At 46.2% G+C, this 17,557-nt stretch overlaps 1 protein-coding gene across 2 annotated transcripts in view; it reads left to right on the plus strand.

The window, feature by feature from the left end:
• The window catches only part of NOD1 (nucleotide binding oligomerization domain containing 1), a 43,291-nt gene that overhangs the window by 14,331 nt on the left and 11,403 nt on the right, over nt 1–17,557 (plus strand). For both annotated transcript variants that reach the window (XM_053359151.1, XM_053359152.1), the window contains 6 exons: nt 886–2,686; nt 3,568–3,651; nt 6,631–6,714; nt 8,424–8,507; nt 9,360–9,443; nt 14,643–14,726. In XM_053359151.1, the coding sequence (XP_053215126.1) occupies nt 886–2,686; nt 3,568–3,651; nt 6,631–6,714; nt 8,424–8,507; nt 9,360–9,443; nt 14,643–14,726 (2,221 nt within the window). The remainder of the gene's footprint in view (nt 1–885; nt 2,687–3,567; nt 3,652–6,630; nt 6,715–8,423; nt 8,508–9,359; nt 9,444–14,642; nt 14,727–17,557) is intronic.

A 17,557-nucleotide genomic window follows, 5' to 3' on the forward strand; every position in this document is an offset into this window, starting at 1 on the left:
GCTGTCTTGCTTGGGACTGATGGAAGCTGAATACCAAAATCTCTGGAGGGCTCAAGGTTGGGGAAATCCGATCTCATGGCTACTTCAAATATATCGTGTATGTTGTCACAAAGGCTTGCTGCACAGTTCTGGCGTCAGAAGCCGCTGGTAGACAAAACCGAGAAGGAGGTTCCGTGAACTTAAAATACCCTCCAAAACAATCAAAAGAAGGTTCACTAATTAAACAGAACAGCGGGGGGCGGGCTTTAGGGAGCTGAATTGTGTAAAAATGAAATCACTTCTTTGAACAGCAGACCCGCATGGCATAAAACGAGCTACTTTGAAAGTGCTCTCAGGGTCAGAGGTGACTTTGCTGTAGGCCAGGCATGTCCAAAGTCCGTTTCGGGGGTCTAATCCAGCCCTTGTGGCAGTTTATTTCCCGGGGTAAAATGCTAAAAAACCCTCAACAACTTCAATCCTTAAAAAATGGTTCACAATTTTGGTTGGCCCTTCATTTCACCAAATCTGGCCCTCTTTGAAAAAAGTTTCGACACCACTGCTGTAGGCAAACACAAGCCCAAACCCTTCTAGAATCCAGCACAGTTGGGGCAGTTGCTACATTTATATCCCAACTTTTCCCCAAAGAGCTCAACATAAAGAATTCTCCCAACACTAAGGTTGGTTAAGCTGAGAGTGCGTGACTGGCCCAAGGTCACACAGTGAACTTTATGGCTGAGCAGAGATTCGAACCCTGATCTCCCAGGTCCTAAGTCCATCATCTAACCACTACCCCACGCTGACTCTCTGTTTTTTTCTTTTCTTTTTTTTGTAATCGTTTTGTATGAAGTATCATGCTGGCTATCCTGTGCTAGAATTTCTCTTCGTCATAACCAATGCTACCTTTAGTTAGCAGGTACCGTCAGAAACTTAAAGATGAATTGGGCCGAGACACAAAGTTCATCATGTCGTATGCCCAGAAGGAGGACATGTTGCTTGAGGAGATTTATTCCTCCAACATCATGGAGTTTATCAAGGACAACAACGAGAAACTCAGCAACGTGAATAGCTTGGAGGACCTGCTGGACGTCAACGTTGGTCTGATCAATGAAGCTGGAGAGGTGATCTATATCTTTGGTGATGCAGGGATTGGGAAGTCCATTCTCTTGCAAAAGATGCAAAACCTCTGGTCCAAGAGCAAACTCGACGTAGGGGCCAAATTCTTCTTTCGTTTCCGATGCCGGATGTTCAGCTGCTTCAAACAGGATGAAGCCATATGTTTGAAAGACCTCCTGTTCAAGTACAACTGTTTCCCAGACCAGGACCCAGAAGAGGTATTTGACTTCATCGTGAAGTTCCCTCACACGGTTCTGTTCACCTTCGACGGCTTTGATGAGATCCATTCTGACTTTGACCTCAACAGCGTTCCAGAGATCTGCTCCCCCACTGAATCGATCCACCCGCTGGCTTTGCTGGTGGGTCTCCTCAGCGGGAAACTTCTGAAGGGATCTCAGAAAGTCCTGACTGCCAGGACAGGGACGGATGTTCATCGGAACATTGTCCGGAAGAAGGTACATCTCCTAGGGTTTTCCAGCAGTAACCTGAAAGAATACACGAAAATGTTCTTCAAAGACGAAGGGTGCAGGACCTTAGTCCTGAACCAGCTGGAAGCCAACCCAAATCTGAGCAGCCTCTGCTTAGTGCCTTTATTCTGTTGGATTATCTTCAAATGCTTTGACCACTTCCACTCGGCCTTCGACAGCCACGAGCTCCCGGATTTCACCGTGACCTTGACCGATATTTTCTTGCTCATGACCGAAGTCCACCTCAACCGGATCCAGAAGACCAACTTGCTGAAGAAGAACAACAGGAGCCAAGTGGAGACCTACCGGTCCAACAAAGAGACGCTGTTTGCTCTGAGCAGAGTGGCCCACGCGGCGATGCAGAAATCTCTCTTTGTCTTTGACCAAGAGGAAGTCCTTGCCAACCTCTCTGAGCAGGAGCTGCAGCTGGGTTTCCTCAGGGTTTCCGACTACGGTGGCCGCGGAGACCAAGTTTCCTACGAGTTCCTGCACTTGACCTTGCAGTCCTTCTTCACCGCTTTGCATCTGGTCACCGATGAGAAGGTGAGCGCCAAAGATCTGCTCCGTTTTTTTGCCGAATGCTCCACCTCGGACGCCACCCTGCGTTCTTGCTTCCCAATCGCTTGGCTGAAGAAGCACCACCCGACGGGAGAGGACCCTTTCCGGAACAACGAGCACTTCCACTTCACCAACCTCTTCCTCTGCGGCTTGCTGTCCAAGTCGAAGCAGAAGCTCCTTCAGCACTTGGTTTCTCCCGCGTCCCTTAAGAGGAAGAGGAAAGTGCTCCTCACCTATTTCTTTGAAAGCATGAAGTCCCACCTGAAGGGACTAACCCGGGCGAGGCTGAAGGAATACCGGCAGATTCAAGTGATGCCCAATTTCGTATGGATGTTGAGGTGCATCTATGAGACTCAGAGCGAGAAGGTGGGCATGGGCGTGGCCAAGGGCATGGGCGCCAACTACATCAAGCTCACCTACTGCAACGTCTACTCTGCCGACTGCAGCGCCATCTCGTTCACTATGCATCATTTCCGGAAGCGCCTGGCCCTGGACTTGGACAACAACAACATCAACGATTACGGGATAAAGCAGCTGATGCCTTGTTTCAGTAGGCTGGCAGTACTCCGGTAAGTTCCTGAGCTTGTTGTCTGCTCTTAAGGGTCATCAGCCCGCCTCTTATACAGTGGGACCTTGGTTTTCAAACGTTTTGGTTTTTGAATGCTAAAAACCGGAAGAAGTAAATACTTCCGGTGAGGTCCCCCCACCCCAATTTTCTCTGTTGAATTTGCAAACTGCCCTTTGCGCCTCAGTTTCCTAACATTTCGGGAGTCGAACGGTATTCCGGAACAGATTACGTTCGACAACCGAGGTACCACTGTATAAGACTTCTGGGCTAACAAACCACAGTTTGTTGGAGGGGAAGCAAACAGCAAGGTTTAGCATGCTCTCTTCCTTTCTTCTCTTTCCTTTTAAAAAAAACTTATTTTATTAAGTTTCAACATACACAGTCAAAACCCAGTTTCATCTTTTCTCTTATTTTTTTCAACTTCCCACCCCGTTTTCCATGGAGTTGTTTTTAATAATTTTTATTAAATTTTCTGTTTTACAATTTAGAATACTCATTTAAACATCCTTAAAATATCAACGACTTCCCTTCCTCTCTTTCCATGCTTCATTTTGCATATCATAAATCCCTGCATATCTTAGGTAAGCTAAACCATTCAGTATTCCATTATTACATACATCAAAACTTATTTGCACTCTTGAATTTATCTTAAGGCTGCCAACGTTTTCAAGTGTACACAATTCCTACCTATATATTCAATAAACATTTCCCAATCTTCTCTAAACGTATGTTTTGTTTTATTTCTTTGATGCTGCAACAAAATCTAAAGAGCACATTTCAGTGCCTATTAAAAGGATGATTCTCCAACTATTCCCCCCCCCCCCGCGATGTATCTCAACGAGTCATTTATTTTCTTCTGCCTGCCCCTTTTATTTTTTTCAGGTTAAGCGTTAACCAGATCACAGACCAAGGAGTCAGAGTGCTTTACGACGAGATGTCCAAGTACAGAATTGTGAGTTATTTGGGGTATGTATGAATGAGGAGCTCGGGTAGCTGTCATGTTCAGGGCTGGTCCCGATGACCGAAGGGAGCCTCGTGAACACCGTGTGTTCATGTGCGACTCTGCCTTGCGCCAAATCTCCTTGTCGCTCCCTCATCAGTGTTGGCCCCAGGGGGAAACAAAGGAAAGGCGTTTGGATCCAAGTCCCACTCATTTCCCACTGAGTCTTGCAGTTGTCTTTTTTTAAAAAAAAACAACCCAAATTTTATTTATGGTTTTCAGGTTTATACATTTCAATAATTTAAATCCTGCCAATGTTCTTATATGGATCACGGGTGGCGCTGTGCGTTAAACCACAGAGCCTAGGACTTGCCAATCAGAAGGTCGGTTGTTCGAATCCCCGCGACGGGGTGAGCTCCCGTTGCTCGGTCCCTGCTCCTGCCAACCTAGCAGTTCGAAAGCACCTCAAAGTGCAAGTAGATAAATAGGTACCGCTTTGGCGGGAAGGTAAAAGGTGTTTCCGTGCGCTGCTCTGGTTCTCCAGAATCGGCTTAGTCATGTGTTTCCGTGCGCTGCTCTGGTTCTCCAGAAGCGGCTTAGTAGGATGTAGCCTACCTTGATTTCAGCAAGGCATTCGACAAGGTGCCCCATGATATTCTTGTAAAGAAGCTGGTAAAATGCGGTCTTGACTATGCTACCACTCAGTGGATTTGTAACTGGCTGACTGACCGAACCCAAAGGGTGCTCATCAATGGTTCCTCTTCATCCTGGAGAAGAGTGACTAGTGGGGTGCCACAGGGTTCTGTCTTGGGCCCGGTCTTATTCAACATCTTTATCAACGACTTGGATGATGGACTCAAGGGCATCCTGATCAAATTTGCAGATGACACCAAACTGGGAGGGGTGGCTAACACCCCAGAGGACAGGATCACACTTCAAAACGACCTTGACAGATTAGAGAACAGGGCCGAAACAAACAAGATGAACTTTAACAGGGAGAAATGTAAAGTATTGCACTTGGGCAAAAAAAATGAGAGGCACATATACAAGATGGGTGACACCTGGCTTGAGAGCAGTACATGTGAAAAGGATCTAGGAGTCTTGGTTGACCACAAACTTGACATGAGCCAACAGTGTGACGCGGCAGCTAAAAAAGCCAATGCAATTCTGGGCTGCATCAATAGGAGTATAGCATCTAGATCAAGGGAAGTAATAGTGCCACTGTATTCTGCTCTGGTCAGACCTCACCTGGAGTACTGTGTCCAGTTCTGGGCACCACAGTTCAAGAAGGACACTGACAAACTGGAACGTGTCCAGAGGAGGGCAACCAAAATGGTCAAAGGCCTGGAAACGATGCCTTATGAGGAACGGCTAAGGGAGCTGGGCATGTTTAGCCTGGAGAAGAGGAGGTTAAGGGGTGATATGATAGCCATGTTCAAATATATAAAAGGATGCCATATAGAGGAGGGAGAAAGGTTGTTTTCTGCTGCTCCAGAGAAGCGGACACGGAGCAATGGATCCAAACTACAAGAAAGAAGATTCTACCTAAACATTAGGAAGAACTTCCTGACAGTAAGAGTTGTTCAACAGTGGAATTTGCTGCCAAGGAGTGTGGTAGAGTCTCCTTCTTTGGAGGTCTTTAAGCAAAGGCTTGACAACCATATGTCAGGAGTGCTCTGATGGTGTTTCCTGCTTGGCAGGGGGTTGGACTCGATGGCCCTTGTGGTCTATTCCAGCTCTATGATTCTATGCTGGCCACATGACCCGGAAGCTGTACGCCGGCTCCCTCGGCCAATAAAGCGAGATGAGCGCCACAACTCCAGAGTCGGTCACGACTGGACCTAATGGTCAGGGGTCCCTTTAACTTTATTGTTCTTATCTGTTTACAATTTGTCCGTAAATATTCCATAAACTACTTCCTTTCTTTTATACCAAAGTTTGTTTTCTTGATTTCTAATTTTTCCGGTAAGTTTTCCCATTTCTGCATATTCCATAAGTTTTTGTATCCATTCTTCTTCGGCTGGGACTTCTTCTTCTTTCATTTTGGGGCAAGTGACGTTCTTGCCGCTGTAGTCACATACAGGAATAAGTTTCTGTACAGTCTGGGTCGTCTTGCAGTTGTAAGTGGGTCTTGTTCCCGAATGAGTGGGCACAGTATTGCAGCTGTGCAGTGAAATGTTTATTTCTCTGTCTTATCACACGCTGGCTCCAAGCCAGGTCTAGGTGCAGGTAAACATGGCGTTAATTTTCTGTGAATTGCACAAGAAGGCGGTGGGTGTTGGCAGGCTGGAATAATAGACATTGGCATGTGCATTCCATTCAAAGCCTCTCTAGAATGTGCAACTGATAAGGATCCATATTTTCCCACATAGCAAGCAATGCGCATACAGAACAGTACAGAACATGCTTTGCAGAATTGAGGCAACTGGAGCCTTAAAGCAAACTGCAAACCTCCTTCCTGAACTTTTGCACAGTTAATTTACCAGGTTCTCGTACAAAATAAGCAGGTCTCTGACCCTAAATGAATTGTAGTGGGGAGTTTTCTTGTGGGGAGAGAATCAGATCCTATGCATCTGATATAATAACCCTACCCGGTTTGCAGCTGTTAGGTAAAGTAAAGGTAAAGGGACCCCTGACCGTTAGGTCCAGTCGTGACCGACTCGGGTTGCGGCACTCATCTCGCTTTATTGGCCGAGGAGCTGGCGTACAGCTTCTGGGTCATGTGGCCAGCAGGACTAAGCCGCTTCTGGCGAACCAGAGCAGTGCACAGAAACGCCGTTTACCTTCCCGCCGGAGTGGTACCTATTTATCTACTTGCACTGGTGTGCTTTCAAACTGCTAGGTTGGCAGGAGCAGGGACCAAGCGACGGGAGCTCACCCTGTTGCGGGGATTCGAACCGCCGACCTTCTGATTGGCAAGTCCTAGGCTCTGTGGTTTAGGTGTTAAAAAGTTACAAATCTAAACACCGGTTCCTTTTTTTATTATTTCCCCTGCTGCCCCACAGCTTGTACAACAACCAGATTACCGACGTTGGAGCCAAGTACGTTGCAAGACTCATTGAGGAATGTCCAAGCCTCATATATGTTAAGTATGTATTTCTAACACCCCCTTTCTACTGTGTTACTCGGTGCAGTGAAAGCTTGAAAGATACAGGCAGGACTGGAATAACACTTGTAGTTTAATGGTGAATTTTGGAGATAATGGAGATATAAAAGATTTGGATGATTATAAAAGATGCAGGAGGAGATGATTAATAAGAAGACCCACAAAGTGGACGAGGCAAGTCCAGGAGATTCCCTGGAATTTTGTTTTTACGTTATACATTGGATATGTGATTGTAAAGCTTGGATTTGAAAACCAAATAAACAATTTAAAAAAGAAAGCTTGAAAGATACAGGGAAAGATCATTTTTCTTAGATGGAGTGAAGCTTCTGCATGGATAGCTATTATGATGATGATGATGCATTTAGGACATTTGTACCCTGCTGTTCAGCCAAAAAAGGCTTCCAGGGCAGCTTACATGCAGTCAAAACAAGACAGTGCCTCCCCACAGGCTTACAATCTAAAAAGACACGACACACAAGGGAAAGGGGACACGGAGGGAAGAGGAAAATAAACATCAAACCTCAGGCACCAGTTTCTAAACAGTTGTTCCCATAACAACCAGCTGGCAGAGTTCAGGGATAGGAGCTCGCCTCTCGCAGCATAGAAAAAGTTATGTTTCTCTGCTTCTGAGTGATCTATCTCTCTCTAGTTGTCTGCCTGAATAGGGTTAATGGTAACTTTAGTAAATTTAAGTGGTAAATTTAAGTGTCAATTTGATTCCCTCCTCCTCTTTCTTTTTTCCTTTCTCCTCCTGTGATGAGGCTGCATTTTAATGTTTCAATGTTTTAATGTTGTATTTTAATACTGTTTTTAAGTTGTATTCATTCAACTTGTTTTTATTATTGCTTGTCAGCTGCCTTGAGCCCGGCCTTGGCTGGGGAGGGCGGGGTATAAATAAAATTTATTTATTTATTTATTATATAGCCAATTTGAATCAGATCTTCATGTTAATTGGCTGACAGTTAAGGACACACTACGTAAAGCTGATTGTGAGACTGGTGCATAGGAGTGAAAGAGATGAAAAATAAAATATTGAAGATGGCCTTTTAAGAGTACACAGTAGCTTATTATTAATAATAATAATAATAATAATAATAATAATAATAATAATATATTTTATTTTGACAAAGTAATAATCATACATACAGAAGAAAAATGTGCACCCCACCACCGAGACCATTCCATTGTAACTATCCAGCCTCCCAAAATTTCAACACCTCTTGCGATGGTTTGACCCCTTTCCGTTTAAACAGTACAAATTCTACAAACATACCTTCCATATCTCCTCAAAACCATTTCTCCTGCATGTTTCCCGTCTTACCTTGAATTAACTCACATTTTCTTTAGAGTATCTCTAGCCCTGTGGAGGTTTTAAAATATGCACACTTATTTAAATATGAGGATCCCAATGGCAGATAATTGGGCAACCAAAAATTCTTTAATCCGCTTATTATGTTGTTTCATAAAGCATTCAGCGAAGTATCCCTTCGTTGGAACCGATTCATTAATAGCTGTTCCAACGAGAGACATTCCGGTTAGAAAACAGCAAACACAAGTGAATCTGGTTTTCTTTCGAGAAGTGCAGAAAGAAACCACTAGCTAAAATGGCACTGAAGGAATTCCATTCCATCGTTGACTTGATTTCTGGCAAAACGAAAAACAAAAACCTACCCACATGGTATTTCTTTGCAGAATAGGAGCAAACAGAATAACCACAGAGGGAGGGAAATGTCTCGCTGATGCCATCCGGAAGAGTAAAACGATGTATGAGATTGGGTAAGTTGGATCACTTTTGTTCATGGTTTTTAATAATTGGGGTTCCTCCCCACACACAAAGGATCCTGGACACTGGGTGACAGTTTGACTGTTCAGAGGGCATTCTTTTTTCTTTTTGTCCATTGCTAATGCAAGTTTTGTTTTATTTATTTATTTATTATTGAATTTATATACCACCCTATACCTGGGGATCTCAGGGCAGTTCACAGAATAAAATCAAGAGATAAAACCACAAAATACATAATAAAAATAAAAACAACAACCCAATAGTTTCCCCCCCCCCACACACAAAAAAATCACATTTTAAAAGGGCAACTGAGCTAACCTGTCCTGAGACCTACTAGTGGACGATAGTAATAGTAATAATCAGTGCTTTCTTTCTGGGGGGACGCAGGGGTACACATACCCCAAAAGTTTTGTGAATCTTTGTCCATTTACTGTACAGTGGTACCTCGGGTTAAGTACTTAATTCATTCCGGAGGTCCATTCTTAACCTGAAACTGTTCTTAACCTGAAGCACCACTTTAGCTAATGGGGCCTCCTGCTGCTGCCGCGCTGCCGGACCCCGATTTCTGTTCTCATCCTGAAGCAAAGTTCTTAACCTGAAGCACTATTTCTGGGTTAGCAGAGTGTGCAACCTGAAGTGTATGTAACCTGAAGCGTATGAAACCTGAGGTACCACTGTATTTATTTTTCCCAGTTTGAACTATAAAATGACGATTTGTTTCTTGAGTCAAAATGAGAGTATCCCTAAAAAAAAAAAAAGAAGAAGAAAAGGACTGGTGGTAATAATAATAATAATAATAATAATAATAATAATAATAATATGTCACATTTCTTTCTTTTTGACAGGATGTGGGGCAATCAGGTTGGAGACGAAGGTGCCAAAGCCTTTGCAGAAGCACTGCAGAATCACCCCAGTATAACAAACGTCAGGTAAGACCATATCTGAGCAGGGAATGACGGCTTAGACTCTTCAGGCAACCCATATCAAACTGGAACGTGTCCAGAGGAGGGCAACCAAAATGGTCAAAGGCCTGGAAACGATGCCTTATGAGGAACAGCTAAGGGAGCTGGGCATGTTTAGCCTGGAGAAGAGGAGGTTAAGGGGTGATATGATAGCCATGTTCATATATATAAAAGGATGCCATATAGAGGAGGGAGAAAGGTTGTTTTCTGCTGCTCCAGAGAAGCGGACACGGAGCAATGGATCCAAACTACAAGAAAGAAGATTCCACCTAAACATTAGGAAGAACTTCCTGACAGTAAGAGCTGTTCGACAGTGGAATTTGCTGCCAAGGAGTGTGGTGGAGTCTCCTTCTTTGGAGGTCTTTAAGCAGAGGCTTGACAACCATATGTCAGGAGTGCTCTGATGGTGTTTCCTGCTTGGCAGGGGGTTGGACTCGATGGCCCTTGTGGTCGATTCCAACTCTATGATTCTATGATTCTATATCATGAAGGATTATCCTCATGTCAGAAGAGTAAGCACCCCACATTTCAGAACAATGGGGCACCTTAGAATTGTTAAATGGGGCTGGTGAGGCTGGAGTCAACCATCCAGCATCCTAGGATAGGTGCCGGGGCCTGAGCCCCACAACTGATACCCGCCTCAGGTGATTGGACCTGGCCATCCTTTTAATTTCCCACAATGCCTCACAGGGATGCTTAGACAGAGGCACTGTGGGAAATTCAAAGGGTGGCCAGACTCTAGGCCATGGGTAGGCAAACTAAGGCCCGCTGGCCAGATCCGGCCCAATCACCTTCTAAATCCGGCCCACAGACAGTCCAGCGTGTTTTTACATGCGTAGAATGTGCCCTTTTATTTAAAATGCATCTCTGGGTTATTTGTGGGGCATTGGAATGCGTTCATTTTTTTTCCTTCAAAATATAGTCCGGCCCCCCACAAGGTCTGAGGAACAGTGGACTGGCCCTCTGCTGAAAAAGTTTGCTGACCCCCATTCTAAGCCTAGGTAAATGGAGTCGGTTGTTGTCAGGATCTGTCTTGGGCAGCAACTGAGTCATCCTCCGAGTCTGTTGTTGTTGAGCAATACCAATAGGTTGTTGGCAGAGAACCGGGGAGCCTAATTTAGAGCAAAGACCTTTTAAAAAATCAAAGATGATTGATGTCTTAAATGGTGGCGTTACAGTACCAAAACAGCATTGTCAGTCCATATTTGGCTGTAAAAAGCATTAAAAAATAAAATTGGCGTTGGCAGATGCTCAGAATTCGGAGAGACGCTTTTAAAACACAATTTTCCTTAAGGGAAAAAGCAAAAGCTTGTCAATCACTTTTCTTTCATCTAACAAACAAACCTCGACGATTTTCTGCTATGGAGAATGGCCGTTTTCCTTCTTCCACAAGATGGCAGACTTCATCAAGTAAAAATCTCAAAAGTCTGTTTAGTTGGGTGAGAAGAGAGGGCCGCTTCTTGCCGCGCAATTTTTTTGGGAGTGCTCCACCTGCACACAAACGTGTGAATACAAAACAACAACAACACACATTTATGCAAAAATAAAATATCATACAAGGAAGGAATAATTATTTCTAGTTCTTTCTGGATGTACAAACCACAGCAGACCCATGTCTGCCCATGCTGAATGTGTGAAACAGCTGAGAACCAGAGAAAACGTTGAGTCTTTTGTGTTTGGAAATCTCTGTTGAACAGTGATCCTTGCTGGCTAGTTTTGGTCAAAAGTCCCTGTCTGCCTTACCTTCTGTGCAATGGTGTTGGAAGGTTCTGATCTATTTGAGAAGGCAGCTGCAGGGAATGAATGAATGATGATGATGGTGAGAATAATGATAATAATAAATAAATACACAGCAAAAGCTTAAAATCCAAGGCGTTGCACAGTTGAAGTGTCCAATGTTGAATTAGAAGCCAATTGGGAAAAAAATGTTTTGAAAAGTTTAAATCTAAGGCTTTGCACAGTCAAAACATCCAGTGTTGAATTAGAAGCCAGGTGGAATAAAAATGTTTTCAAAAGCTTAAAATCCAAGGCTTTGTACATCTGAAATGTCCAACGCTGAATTAAAAGCCAGATGGAAAAAAAACATTTTCACTGTCTGCCTGAGAAAACTCAGGGATAATGGTGCTCATCTAAGCTCTTTTGGGAGGGAATCCATAACTAGGGGGCTGTCACCGAAAAGGCCCTTTCCAGTTGTCCACACTCCGCAGTAACACTTTACCTGATTGGCTCCTTGCTTGTCTGTACAGGCAGCAGCCATTGGAGGCTCAGTGAGGGCAGCCGACCTAGCCAGCACCCCAGTTCTGAGCTTGCTTTGTGAAACCTCCCCAGAAACTTCATTTGGTTGCACCTAAGGGACCTGATGGGAAGCACTGTCTTCTTCCAAGCCAGGCTTGAGCAGAGCGAGTGTAAGAGTGGCCTTGCGGGATTGCGCTCAGGGAATCCACCTGCATCGGACCCAGGGCCTTACGTGAGTGGCCTCGGGTTCAAGAGTCGTAAAACAGCAGCACCCCTCTCCATGCCACCGCGCAAACTCCATTTTGAAACAGAGACGCGTGAAAAGACATTTCTTGATATGGCGTTGCTCCCCAAAGACCAAAAATGCTTGCAGGTCTCACTAGGAGACGGTTACAGCACAGAGTCTGCAAGCCTCAATTTCTTCCTCACTTCCATTTAAGACACACATTTGAGGAGGAAACTCACAGGTGAATCTGTTCTCTTGTATATGTGGGTTCTCCTGCTTCCAAGCTTGAGTTTTTGGTTGCTACTGCAAGCCCAGCCTGCCTCCCACCCTTCCATTTTGCTGTCTCCATGGGGCATCATTTCTCCCCCTGATGAGGTACAGTCGTACCTTGGTTCTCGGACAGAATGCGCTCTGGGAGTCTGTTCGACTCCCGAAACGGCTCAAAAACCAAGGCGCGGCTTCCGATTGGCTGCAGGAGCTTTCTACACTCAGCCAGAAGCTGCGCCAGATGTTCAGCTTCTGAAAACCGGAACATTCACTTCTGGTTTTCAATCGTTTGGGAGCCGAAACATAGTTCCAAGGCGTTCGGCAACCAAAGTACGTCTGTACTAGCTGTTCACATTGCGGGCTTTGCGTGAGAGAGACAAAGTTCCTTGTTTTGGGGCACTTTGAATGCCCAAGACACTTTGAGCTACCGAAGAAGAAGAATCATGGACTACTGCAATGCGCTCTACGACCTTTGAAGGTCACCTGGAAACTACAACTAATCCAGAATGTGGCAGCTAGACTGGCGACTGGGGGCGGCCGCCGAGACCACATAACACTGGTCTTGAAAGACCTATATTGGCTCCCAGTACGTTTCCGGGCACAATTCAAAGTGTTGGTGCTGACCTTTAAAGCCCTAAACGGTCTCGGCCCAGTAGACCTGAAGGAGCGTCTCCACCCCCATCGTTCTGCCCGGACGCTGAGGTCCAGCGCTGAGGGCCTTCTGGCGGTTCCCTCATTGCGAGAAGCAAAGCTACAGGGAACCAGGCAGAGGGCCTTCTCGGTAGTGGCGCCCGCCCTGTGGAACACCCTCCCATTAGATGTCAAAGCGATAAACAACTACCTGACATTCAGAAGACATCTTAAATCAGCCCTGTTCAGGGAAGTTTTTAATGTGTGACATCATCATCATCAAAGTGGAAGTTTTTTGTCTGTTTTGAAGGATCTTAACAGTGTTGATACCTCTGGGAATAACGTCAACGGATCTACATTTGAAGAGGAGGGGCAGGAAAAGAGTGAGCCAGGGGGGTTGGCATGCAAAGAGCTCCCCAAGGCTTGCTTGAGCCCAAAATGATTTTCCCTCCCTCTCCGCACTTTGAACAGCAGCAGCCCTTCGTGCCACGGCACAAATGGCTGTTGAAACACCCACTCGCCAGATACAGGTGGAAGGAAAAAAATTGTGAGAAATCTAAGAGTGGGGGGGGGCGCTCTGAGACGTGTGGAAATAGCTGCTCTGCTTTTTGGATCCTGACCAAAACGAACAGCTTTTCTAATCGGCTTCATTATCTACGAGTTGTCACTCAAAAATGGTTCAAATTTTACTCGGAAGAATTTCCGGACCCAATTATCGCGGGGTGGGGCTTTCCTTGCCTGCAGACATTTCCTCCAAGGCTGTCGGCGGCACAAAAACGTTCTCTAGTTATGTGACCGTTAATGCTTAATTTCAGGAAGGAAGTCTTTGGGGCAGATATCTAGGCATTGCAAATGTGGTTTGTGTGTGTGTGTGTGTGTGTGTGTTTGTTCGTTCCCTTCTTCACCTTCTCTGCATTTTCCTTATTGCTAATCTCCAAGTGGTTTCTCGTTGATTTCAAAATGCATACCCTCCAACATTTCTCCAATGAAAATAGGGATGTCCTATTCAAATTAATAAATAATAATAATAATTTTACCTTTTATACCCCGCCCATCTGACTGGGTTGCCCCAGCAACTCTGGGCAGCTTCCAACATACACAAAAACATAACGAACATTAAAAACATTTTTAAAAAACCTTCCCTATACAGTGGCACCCCGGATTACATACGCTTCAGGTTACATACGCTTCAGGTTACAGACTCCGTTAACCCAGAAATAGTACCTCAGGTTAAGAACTTTACCTCAGGATGAGAACAGAAATTTCGCGGAGGCGGTTGGAGGCCCCATTAGCTAAAGTAGTGCTTCAGGTTAAGAACAGTTTCAGGTTAAGAACGGACCTGCGGAACGAATTAAGTACTTAACCTGAGGTACCACTGTACAGGGCTGCCTTCAGATGGCTCGGGGGGGCGGCGGATAACTCCATACCCTTCAACATTTCTCCAATGAAAATAGGGACGTCCTAAGGAAAAGTGGGACATTCCAGGATCAAATCAGAAACTGGGGCGACTGTCCCTGGAAAATAAGGGCACTTGGTGGGTCTGACATAGGCTGTGATTGGGGGGAGTGCTGAGAGGGTCCTTGCCCCCAATGTCGTCCCCTTATGACACCACTGTATGAAACAGAAGGAAGAAGGGTCCTATGCACTCTATCTGTGGCACGTCCATGTGAATCATTGTTTGTATACTGTCCGGTCCCATAAAGCCTCGTCCCGATGCGAGGTTGTCAAAAGAAAACATTTGCCCCTGTTTTGTGTGTGCACGCATGTGCATCTTTTAAATATTTCGCCTCCTGTCTTTTGCTTTGCAGTCTTGCGTTTAACGGCATCACCACCGAAGGGGGGAAAAGCATCGCAGAAGCCATGAAGCACAACAGCACCGTGAATATATTTTGGTAAGGATCCGCTTGTTGGCAGATTCTGGGAAGGGGGGCAGCTTCGCGGGGCTCGCCTCTCCTTACAAGGAGAGGGGACATGGATTTTACAAGGCGGGTGCACCTCTCACAGTCCGTACCAGATTCCAGAGTAGGCCTAGGTTGGAGTGGCGGATTTCTGTGCGAGCTACATGAAGGATCACTTGGAGCACAGAAGAGGCCAAGGGACGCAGTGAGGAGAACAAATAAACCACAACAGGAAACTCTTCAGATTTTGTTTAGGGCATTTTTACCCTATCGCATGAGACCAATAGCGGCCCCTCCCCTCCAGGCTGACAATCGAAAAGACGACGCAAAAGGAAAGAGGTTTGAGGAGGGAAGAGGAAAACAAGCAAACCCTTAGAAAGTTACATCTAGGCTGAAACACAAGGTGGCGCTCCAGCCGTGGTCGGGGGCAACTCCTCTTTATCACTGGCCACGCCGACAGGGGGCTGTTGGGTGTCGGAGTCGAACGACACCCAGAGGACCACATGTTTTCAACCCCCGAGTTATGACGTAGCTCTTACGATGACCAGTGGGACGGAAACAGCGGCCCTGTTTCCCCTGTCTCCCTCTGCTGCAGCCGGATAGGTTGAGTTTTGCATTCGGAAATCACCTCCCTTTTTCTTGTAGCGTGAGCCGTGGTCCTCTTGGAAGGGATGTGTTTTTTCGCAGCAAGACAGCCAAGCTAATTGTGCCCCAGCCAGGAAGTGGGGGTGATCTAACAGCTTTGTACTTGTGAATTAGAAAAGCCAGTATCTCCTCCCAATGCCATGTTGCTGAGCTCTCAAGGGCCTGAGAATCTGACCAAATATGATTGATTGATTGAATTTATATATCGCCCTATACCCGGAGGTCTCGGGGCGACTGACAGAATAAAATCAAGATATAAAACCACAAAATACAGTGGAACCTTGGTTGTCGAACATAATCCGTTCCAGAAGACCATTCAACTTCCAAAACGTTCGACAACTGAGGTGCAATTGCTGGTCGGCAAAATCCATTGAAAAAATGGAGAAACGCGCCTCAGAAGCTGTTTGACTTCTGAGGCGCGTTCAGAAACGGAAGCATTCACTTCCAGGTTATGGCGTTCGAAAGCCAAAACGTTTGACGTCTGAAGCGTTTCACAACCGAGGTTCCACTGTACATAATGAAAATGAAAACAACAACCCAATAGCCCCCCCCACAAAACCCCCACATTTTAAAAGGGCATAGGATGTCAATCAGATCAACCAAAGGCCTGGTTAAAAAGGAACGTTTTTGCCTGGCGCCTAAAGGTGTATAATGAAGGTGCCAGGCAAACTTCCCTGGGGAGAGCATTCCACAGACGGGGGGCCACTGCAGAGAAGGCCCTGTTCTCGTGTTGGCACCCTCCGGACCTCTTGAGGAGGAGGCACACAAAGAAGGGCCTTAGAAGGTGATCTCAGGGTCCGGGTAGGTTCATATGGAAAGAGGCAGTCCTTGAGGTACTGTGGTCCTGAGCCGTGGTGTGTGTGTGTGTGTGTGTGTGTGTGTGTGTGGTTTGTAACCCACCATGGTTTTCCTAGCATTTCAGTGTGTTCCGAGTAGTTTTGGGAGAGTAATTCACCACCCAACCTCCACATTCACATGGTTTCAATTCTTGGTTCCACGTCCTCCTTAAGAGCACTTCCTCAGCGGCAGCCATTGGCTTCTGAACGTCTTGCTGTCGCTTCTGCCTTCTGCTGATAAGGCCCTGCGGGCTTGTTCTAGCAGCCCAAGGATGTCTGAGCTAGCAAGAACCAGCGTCAGAGCTGAGACCACATCCAACCCCAGGGAGCAGCAGCGAGTTTTGAAAAAGTAAACACTTTTAAGTATCCCCGGTATTAAAAGCAGCTGATTAAGTTGACTAAATCTGATGATTAAATGAATCCAAAATGAACTCAGGAGTGTACGGTGAGAGATTTACCGTATTTTTCGCTCTATATGACGCACTATTTCCCCTCCAAAAATTAAGGGGGAATGCGTGTGCGTCTTATGGAACGAATGCAGGCTCCATGGCTTCAGCGATAGCAACACGAAGCCTCCAGAGCACAGTGGGAGCGCTCCTGCTGCGCTCCGGAGGCTTCGCGTTGCTTTTGCTGAAGCCTGGAGAGCGAGAGGGGTCGGTGCACACCAATCCCTCTTGCTCTCCTGGCTTCGCTTCGCTGGAGAGGCACTGCACAGCTTTCCCTCTCTGCGCAGCGCCCCTTCAGCGAAGCGGGAGGAGAAATGGAAGGGTCCTATGGTCGGGTGCGTCCTATAGAGCGAAAAATGCGGTGAATGTGGAAAGGGATGAAAGGCTAGAGAGAAACAGCGCTGGAGGGGTGTATAGCTGGATTTTTGAACCCTAAATTACAGATCCCTGGAGGAAAGAGGGATCTTCAGTGGAGAGCAAGAGACATTTCCTCCTCCCAAACCAAGTTATCCAGGTAGATGAGTGTCAGGGAACTGCCATCAGTGCCGGAGGGAGAGAGCAAAATCCAGAGGGATTCCAGAGAGCGTCCCGGGATTGGGAGAGGCAGCCCATCTTCTGGGGAAGAGAATCAGCGTAGCACCAGTGGAGAAGGGGGGCAGATGGGGGAAGCGGCGAGGCAGTCCCATGACTCCTTGCCGGGGACCAGCGGGGAGAGTAAGGGACCTCCGCTGCCTACGCCCTCCTTGCGCAGGGAGAGTAGGAGGAGACTAGGCGTCAAAGAGCTTCTTTGCTGGAAGAAGTTTAAGAAACGCCCACTGACGGATTCTGCCAGCGATTGAGACAGCCAGGGGTGAGTGGCTGTCCGGACAGGAAAGGTTCACTCAGGCAACCCAGCCAG

The sequence above is a fragment of the Podarcis raffonei genome, chromosome 12 (genome assembly GCF_027172205.1).
Source record: "Podarcis raffonei isolate rPodRaf1 chromosome 12, rPodRaf1.pri, whole genome shotgun sequence".
Lineage (NCBI taxonomy): Eukaryota > Metazoa > Chordata > Lepidosauria > Squamata > Lacertidae > Podarcis > Podarcis raffonei.